This window comes from Tupaia chinensis, unplaced genomic scaffold (assembly GCF_000334495.1).
Source record: "Tupaia chinensis unplaced genomic scaffold, TupChi_1.0 Scaffold000529_1, whole genome shotgun sequence".
NCBI classification, from domain to species: Eukaryota; Metazoa; Chordata; class Mammalia; order Scandentia; family Tupaiidae; genus Tupaia; species Tupaia belangeri.
This window is the reverse complement of record NW_006160042.1, coordinates 983,052-992,277: the sequence shown is the minus strand read 5'-3', so window position 1 is coordinate 992,277 and position 9,226 is coordinate 983,052. Positions and strand designations below refer to the sequence as shown.

The 9,226-nt window shown below is 46.4% G+C and overlaps 1 protein-coding gene across 2 annotated transcripts in view; it reads right to left on the bottom strand.

Moving 5' to 3' along the window:
* The window catches only part of ACP6 (acid phosphatase 6, lysophosphatidic), a 29,186-nt gene extending 20,268 nt beyond the window's left edge, over positions 1–8,918 (bottom strand). Inside the window, exon 1 of one of the 2 annotated variants that reach the window (XM_027775198.1) lies at positions 8,254–8,918. In XM_027775198.1, coding sequence (XP_027630999.1) covers positions 8,254–8,472 — 219 coding nt within the window. In that variant the 5' untranslated portion in view covers positions 8,473–8,918. The remainder of the gene's footprint in view (positions 1–8,253) is intronic. The other variant, XM_006157148.3, reaches the window with a different exon arrangement.
* Positions 8,919–9,226: the final 308 nt, after the last annotated feature.

The window sequence follows — 9,226 nt, the reverse complement described above, 5'->3', positions numbered from 1 at the left end:
ATTCCATGGAGTATATGTGCCACAATTTTTCAATCCATTCATCTGTTTGTGGACATTTGGGTTGGTTCCATGTCATTGTTTTTTTTTTTCTTAAGAGAGATTTTTTGCTATAGGGCGAGTGAGCTTGCTGGAGAGACAGAGAGACAGAAAACAAGAGATCAACCCTCCATGGAGGATGGCCATGCCACAAACCCTTCTACATTCTCCTCTCAAGATCTTTGGCACGCACACACACGCACCTGGCGTTTTAAGCCATGGGTTCAGGACATCCAGGACTCGAACCACAGTTGACTGTGTGGGAGTCCAGCAACTCCTGCGACATAGCCATTATGCCACCTGCTGGTCCCCATCTATTTATACTGTAATGGCCCAAAATAAGGGATAAGACTTCAGACTTTGGTTATGGTAATGAACCAACATGGGCCATAAATGAGGGTCATGAGACCTCTAAAACTCTCTCAAAGGGGGAAATAAGGTTTTAACTTCAATACTTAAGATGTTATGGAGGATGGAAACTGCTGGCTGTAAGCACAAAGACCCCAGGCAGCCTAGTTCCCGAAACCTGAACAGAAATGTGATTATCTGAGGCCTCACCAATCAAAAATGCCCATGAAAAGGTCACATCCCTTGAACCAATCATTGAACTAATCATGTGGCCAAGACCCTAGCCCCTAATTTTGCCCTTAAAAACATATATGGTTGGGGCACTGGATTTCCACATGGTTGACTGTGGTTCGAATCTTGGACCTGGTAACTTTTCTTGCTTTCCCTTTCTCTCTGCCTCTCTCTGGTCAAATTAAAAAGTAAATAATAATAAATACAATTAAATTGAGGATGGCAGGTTGCGTAGTGGTTAGAGGTGCTGGATTCCCACGTGGCCAACCACGGTTTGAGTCTTGGACCTGGCAGCTTACTTTCTCGCTTTCCCTTCCTCTACTCTCTCTCTGGTCAAATTTTAAAAAATAATAATAGTGAGAAATCGAATTAAATAAATACACTTTAAAAATAAAATTAATTGATTAAATTAAATAAATAAATAATTCTAAAAACCACATGTAGGGATCACGTTGAGGAGACTAGGTCTTTTTCAGCACGAGCTGCCCACTCTCCTTGCTTTACTCTTTGCAGTAAAATGTCCTTTCCTTCATCACACCACATGCCTACGGTTTGGTTTTAGTGCTTGGGCGAGTGAACCTATATGAACGTCTACGGCCTGATCTAAGGAATAGCAAGGATACAGATATAAGACATCTGAGTTATGCTTGGTCAGTAGGCAGATAAAAGCTTTATTGGGGGTTGGGTTAGGAAGTAAGCAAGAAGGAATAAAAAAAATTACTTTGAGCCTGTGAGGTGTCTGACTAGAGCTAAAACCAAAGTGGAACAGGGGAAAAGCTGACTTTAATTTAAATTTTGACACACCCCTTTTGTGTTCCCAGTACTCCCAGCATATGCTCACAGAAATCTGTTTCTTCTCTCTCCTTCATTGCACTATAAAGTCCTTTAAAGCTGAGACTGAACTGTCCATCCTTCTAAGTCCAGTGTCTTGCATGGGGCCCGACACACAAGTCCACAGAGCCACTCAGCCTCACAAGAAATCTCCTGTGAAACACACTGAGACAGGAGTTAGACCAAATTTACAGATAGATAGAGGAGGCAGGGCAGGGCCGGGTAGGGCTTCTAGAAGAGAGCCACTGGGCTGTGATCTCTTCCCTCTCTGTTTTTTTGTTTAACCCTAATTCCTCTCTTCTCCCAGGCACCATTTCCTTTGCCTTTAGACATGTAAATCTTGTTCTGAAAGAATTTATGGCCCCTTTTGGATGGGACTTAGACAAAGATCAAAAAGTCAGATGGACAAAGTTTAGAACAGGCAGATAGGATAAAACCATTGTCACAAAGATAGGAATGGGGCAAAGCACTCCATGATGGATAGGACTCTTCCTGATTCTGGGGAAAGAATTACAAGAAATGGTTCACCAAGCCCTCAAAGTTAACTGAGAAAATGACCTTTTCCAAATTAAGCTTCTGAACAAACCAGTTTCCAATTAGTCACCATTACATAGGGTCTCATAACTATCAGACCACTTTAAGGTATTGCATAACCTACAGGATGCATGACCCCTACCAAGAGGGGAATGCATACACAAGAAGTCCAAACAAAGCCCCCTGACCTAGATCAAAACCCCTCGCCTCAGTTCTTCCTCAGCAACCTGCTTCCTGCTTGGAAGCTTTGTTTTTCCTTGTTACTGAACTCAAATCAGATTTGCTAGCCCAGGCACTACACATCAAACCATAGGCGCACTACCATGATGTGATGAAGGAAAGGATCGTTTTATTGCCATGCGCAAAGCAAGAAGGGGCCACTCATGCTAAAAAGGCCCGGTCTCCCCAACTACATTCTTAAAGGCCAAATTAGGGGCAGGGAGCCCAGGCACATGATCAGTTAAATGATTTGTTCAAGGAACTGTGAACATCTCAAGGCATTCTTGATTGTCAAGGCCTTAGATAATCAAATTTCTGTTCATGTTTCTGGAGCCACTCAGCCTCTGGGTCTGTGGGCCCACAGCCAGCAGTTTCCATTCAAAAAAAAACACCTTACATATTGAAATTAAAACTTTTTCTTTCTTTCGGGACCAGCAGTTAGCGTAATGGCTATGTCGCTGGACTCCCACGTAGCCGACTGCAGTTCGAGTCCCGGACCTGGTGGCTTAAACTCATGCCGGGCGCGTGTGCGTGCCTGCATGCCCAAGATCCCGAGAGGAGAATGGAGGAGAAGGGATTGCGGCATGGTCATCCCCCCTGGGGGGTGATTTCTCACTTTCTATCTGTCTCTCTCTGTCTGTCTGGTGAGCACATGCGCCCTATAGCAAAATCCTCTCCAAAAAAAAAAAAAAAAGAAAGAAAGAAAGAAAGAAAAACCTTATCTTTCCTTCAATAAGTGAGAGTTCTAGAGGCCTAATGGCCCTCATTCATAGCTAGTGTTGGTTCATTACCATGACCAAAGTCTGAAGTCTTACCCCTTACTCTGGGCCATCTCAATGTAAATAGACCTTTTACTCCAAGCACCTAAGAAAAGACATTCTACTGTTAGTTCGGCCCTTCTTGTCAGTTTCAGAAATTTTATTTTTTAACAGAAGGGGAAACTGAGGACTCAACCCTCTTAGGGGGTCCCTGCTCAACTTTATTTCCCCTCTCTTAAACTCTTGTTTGCTATCCCCTCTCCGCGACTGCCCCTCTAATTCTTCATGAGCGTCAGACAAAAACCTGTGTCTCACTGCAAGTGCTAGGTCTGATCACCCCTGCACCACCACATCCGTGCGTTACCTTCAGCAAGAGAGGAACTTTGGTGTTTCCCAAGAGATGGCTCCTGAAAGTCCAGTTCATGCTGAACCTAGTGGTGTGATGGGGCTGCATCCCACACAGCCAATTTTAAGTCCCAGACTTACATGAAAAACACTGGGTTAATATGTGTGCCCAAAATCCTGAAGAGGGAAAAAAGGAGAAGGGATTGTAGCATGACCATCTCCCATGGGAGGTGCTTTTCTTCTCTCTCTGGTGAGTGCACGCACCCTCTGGCAAAAATTAAAAAAAAAAAAAGACAAAAGCAAACAAGTGTAGGGACATACACACACAAAAGATGCAATAATGGTATTTAAAACTGCACAACATGAATATTTGAATATGGTATTTATTATAGGTGGGCTACAGACATGGCACTAAGCTTTCTAGCTTTTATGTTGAAAGAGAAACTTGATCAGTTAGACAAGTTTAAAGATAAAAGGAAGCCAACAATTCAGGAGAAGTATACCATTTCTAATGCGAACAGACAAATTCCTCCCAAGGGTCCTCATAAAGAGGCTAGAGCAATATAATGAGCATCTTTTTCAGTCGTCACACAGCAATGACTACTGTGGGATTGTTTCTCCTAGTTTGCTCCAAACAGAATGATAGCACATTTCACTGAAGGCAATTCTTTTTTTGGAGAGATTTTTCCTGTATGAGGTATGTGGCTCACTGGAGAGACAGAAAGAGAGAAATTACTCCCTAGGGGAGATGGCCACACCACAATCCCTTCTGCTCCATTCTCCTCTAGGGATTTTGGATATACATGCTCGTGCACCAGCGTGAGTTTAAGCCACGGGGTCTGGGACTCAAATCGAGTCTGGGACTCAAACCGGGTCTGGGACTCAAACCGGGTCTGGGACTCAAAAACCATGGTAGACTACCTGGGAATCCAGTGAGGTAATCATTACATCATGTGCTGGTCCCCAGCGAAGACTGTACTGGATCAATATGGAAGGTAAAAGGAAAAAAAAATCTACATAAAAGTAAGAACCTCCCAGGATTTTTTAATAAGGTAATGATTTCAAACCTCGTCCGTACACTGGCATCACTAGGAGATTTTAAAGTTACTGATGTTTGAGCCCCATCCTGGGCTAATCACATCTGAATCTTCCTTGGGTAGGGGGCGCTCTATTTTGTTTTAATGCTATCCAGTCCAGATAATTCTAAAGGTTCACCAAAGAAGCTTTTACAATGTCTGGATGCTCTGGGTCAATTAAATCAAAATCTCTGGGAGGGAGACCCAGGTATCAGTATTTTAAAACAATTTTTAAGTTTATTTCTTTTAGGGGACCAGCAGGCAGCGTAGTGATTAAGGCACTGGACACTCCCACATGGCCAACCACAGTTCAGAGTCTCTGTCTCTCTCAGGTCAAGTTAAAAATAAATGAATGTGGGATCAGCAGGTGGCACGGTGGTTAAGGGCGCTGGACTCCCACATGGCCGACCGCGGTTCCAGTCCCAGACCTGGCACCATGCTTTCTCAAATAAAATAAATGAAATAATTCTTTTTTAAAAAGTTTATTGTATTCATCATAAAAAGTATTTGCAAACACATGTGAGAGAGGGTGAAGCCCTCTTGACAGCCTCATTACACTGTGATCCCCTTCCCCCAGCTCTCCAGTTCTTCACGCATGTACTCGGCCAGTGTGTTTCGGGCCTTCAGGGCAAGGATCTGAATCTGTGGCCAGCCATGTGGCTTTCAGCACTGCAGTTCAGTTTACTACCAACTGTGCCACCAAGGCCGGGCCAGACCTAAGTATTTCTTTAAACTCCCAGGTTGGATTCAAAGTCCCACCAAGGTTAAAAACTATCAATCCGGGACCAGCAGGTAGCATGGTGGTTAAGGCGCTGGACACTCCCACATGGCTGACCGGGATTCGAATCCTGGACCTGGTGGCTTGCTTTCTCACTTCCTCTCTCTCTCACCCTCTGTCTTTTTCTGGTCAAATTAAAAAATCAATGAATGAATAAATAAAAAATAAAATAAATAATTATTAAAAAGAAAAATTTAAAAAACAACTATTGATCCACAGGAATGGATGGACCTACTGGCACATGGGTCACACGATGCTTCCTGAATCCCATGTCTCTCAGCTGAGTTCTAAACAGGTATTAACAATGATACTGACAGTATGCTTCCCAGCTCACCTTTATCGCCAATAATTAAAGACCCAAAACTGTGATAAATGAGGAGCTGGGATTGGTTGGACTTTATACATATCTAATTTATACATATCTAATTTACATATATATATTAAGGAACCTGCCTAGGCGGGGGCCATCTTGCCACTGTCTAGAACGGAGCTGAGGGAAATCTGTACAGGGCCAAATCTTTTTTTTTTTTTTTTTGGGGGGGGGGGGGGGGTTTTTTTTTTTTTTTTTTTTTTTGCTATAGGGCACGTGTGCTTGCCAGAAAGACAGAAAGACTGGGAGACAGAGAGCAAGAAATCACCCCCCAGGGGGGACGGCCATACCACAATCCCTTCTCCTCCATTCTCCTCTCGAGATCTTGGGCACGCACACACACGTGCCCAGCGTGAGTTTAAGCCACCAGGTCCGGGACTCGAACTGCAGTCAACTACACAAGAGTCCAGCAACATAGCCATTACATTAACTGCTGGTCCCATGAAGTTTATTTTTGGGGGGGGGAGAGGTTTTTCGCTATAGGGTGCATGCGCTCGCCAGACAGACAAAGAGAGACATAGAGACAGAAAGCGAGAAATCACACCCCAGGGGGGATGGTCACGCCGCAACCCCTTCTCCTCCATTCTCCTCTCGGGATCTTGGGCACGCACGCACACATGCCCGGTGTGAGTTTTAAGCCACCAGGTCCAGGACGCGAACCACGGTCGACTACATGGGAGTCCAGCAACATAGCCATTACGTTAACTGCTGGTTCCCAAGGGCCAAATCTTTTCTTTTGAAAGTGTACTTGAATCTGTTCTAATGATGAGAAAAACAGGGCCAAATTCCATCTATCTATAAAGCACAGATGCAATCTTTTAGCAAGACAGGTTAAACCAACAGCCATAAGAAAACAACTCAATAAAATAATCTAGTTTTAAACAATGCTACCTGCTACCTTCTGAGGATTCGTGAGATAACCAAATGAAGTGACTTGTCACGTACGTTCAGCTATCAACCAGTCACAAATCAGAAAACATGTACCAAAGGCAATTTTAGTTTTAGAATTGTTGTCAGGAAATCCCTTCTGCCTATAGTTAATAGCTAAACCAGGAATATTGAAAAATCCCAATAACATCCTCTATCAAATTGGATCTTAAAGAGAACACCTGAAACAGAATATCAAGAAACAAGTTATAGGAAGCTGATGACATTTACACACAGCCTAAATGAAAGAGTTTGTTCCACCCCTGGGTTTTATGCACAGGACTTCATTCTAAATAATCAGAGATGTTTAAAGTACCTGCTTACAGTCTGGAGAAAATGGGCAGGCAAGAGAGGTGACAATGCCATCTCTAATAGCAAGGCAAGCCATGGACACAGATACTCCGTAGTATTTCGTGGCTACACAGATAGAAGATGAATGAATAAGCGACCATGAGAGTGGAAGATATCCATAACATGCCTGCTGGCCCAGAAGAATGCCGTAAAGAACATAAATCTTTTTCCAGGGCCTTCAGGGAGTCTGTAGACTATACATACTATTTCCTGGCTTATATTTCAAATGTCTATTCTCCAGTACCACTGATAACTTTGTCTTTAATAAAGATTCTTATGTTACCTTCCAGCTCTTCTGTAACAAGTACAAATAGAGACGATGCACAAGAGATGGGACATGTATGTACAATATCATAAGGGAAACGTAGTGATCTAATGTAAAGGGCAAAGTAAGGGACTGAAAGAAAGATCAAAGGATCAAAAAGAAAGAAAAGTCCAGTACCAGACACAAAAAATGATATAGCCATAGAAAAGGTAACAGGAAACCTGGAAATAGAATTTAGTGCCTGCTGAGCATATTTATTTATGAGGGAAGGTGCTTCAGCGTTTGATTGCATGTACGGCCAGCTTTAACAACTGGGCTTTCAGTTGTATGATGTTAAGACACAGCCCAAGGGTTCCTAGAAAGCAACGGTGATCACGAAGTGTCGGTTTGGACAGCTTGTTTGATAGGCCCCAACATCAGCCTGGAAGCCAGCCTGAAGATTTCAGGTGGCCTATTCCTCTTCACTGGGCCATCCAGGAAGGGTAATCATTTCTAAAAAATGAATTATTTGTGCCCTAATCATAATCATTCTGACCAAGCCAGGCAGATTTTAAGACAATATAGCCACAAGACTAAACCATTTCACATTTTTCCCCCTACCTGGAGTCCCTTCTACTATAGGTTTAGAAACCTGAAATAGAAAAGGAGAATCTCAAGATACAGTCTTTATTCCCAAAAAGCCTTCAGTAGATGGCAAATGGTCTCCCGTGATTCTGAGTAAAACTGTTGTAAAGTCCACGCCCAACGACATCGACCTGCTATGATCCCAGTTACGGTGGCTTCAGTCACAAAGGTCCCTGCAACTCTTGGACAAAAAAATCTTCAACACGATCACACCTTATCTTCACGTTCATTCAGACATTTGTTAGAAATACTCAATCTCCGCCCGACTCCACACCTGCTGAATCATAATCTTCATTTTAACAAGATCCCCAGGCGACTCCAAGCATGTTAAGCGCACACTACTGGCTGTGCTGCCCTGCAAACTAAGTTCCTGAGCGCCCTCCTCCAGAAGGACCCGCCAGCCCAGCATCTTTACTCCAGTCTGGGGAGGAGCTGGCTACTCCGTTTTCCCTTGGTCTGGACTCAGCCCGAGCTGGCAGGAGGAAAACTCCGAAGGTTTAAGTGCGAGAAAAGCACCCGGCCCGTCACACGGTCCTCCCCCACCAGGGCCGACCTCTCACCTGCTCCTCCCGCGGGAGCGGCTTGAGAGGACTCCGCGCTCCGTGTCGATACACCACCTGCACCATCTTCAGCTGCAGCAGGCTGCGGTCGACCGGATGGTGACCGTCACCCCCTTGCAGCTTGGCCAGGGCGACCCGCCGCTGGTGGAGGCAGTAGGCCAGCGAGGTCAGGACGCCCACCCGGGCCCACGCACGCACGCCGAAGACACCAGTGATCATGCTCGTAGCCCTCGGCCGCCCTCCGCCTCGAGGCTGCGGGAGACGAACTCCAGCCCTCCGCCGGCGCCGGGGCTCAGCAGCCGCGCTCAAGTTCGCGGGAACCGGCGGCCTCGGACATCCAGCCCCTCTCCCCCAACAAGGCGGGATCGCTGAGACTCCGAGTGGGAGCGTGGGGCAAGAAGCGAAAGTGGGAGCAGCGAAGACTCCCCAGGAGTTTTAACCCGGGTCGAGGCGGGCTGGCCGCTCCGCGGGCGGAGCCTGGGGACCTCGGCTCCTGACCTTTCGCCCTCTTGGGAACCTTAAACTTGCACTCCGGGCTCGGCCTCCAGCGCTCTCGAAGGGACAGTTGCCAAGCCTGAGTTTTGGGGCTGAGGCGGCCCGGCTAGGACGACTCGTCCTACTTTTCTGTCAGCAGCAAGCTCCCACCCGCCCCCTGGCCCACCCACGGACCTGGCCCAATGTTCCCGCGCAGGGGAGCACGGGAAAACGAGTCCCGCGGCGACGCCCGGTTCCGAGGCGGAGAGTTGCGGGAACTACAAGCCCCACAAGACTGCGCGCACTGGGCCCCCACCCGACCGCCTGCACCGGCCCCCGCGGCAGGCCTGGCTCCCCAGTGTAGCGGGGTGGGATCCCGGCCTGGGCTGGTAGTGGAGTTGCCTAGGCCAGCGGAGAGGTGGGAGTGCATGTGTGGGGCCAGCGACCTCGCCAGGTAGCATAGGGAGGAAACGCGAGGACAGGGGTGGAATTGGGAGGT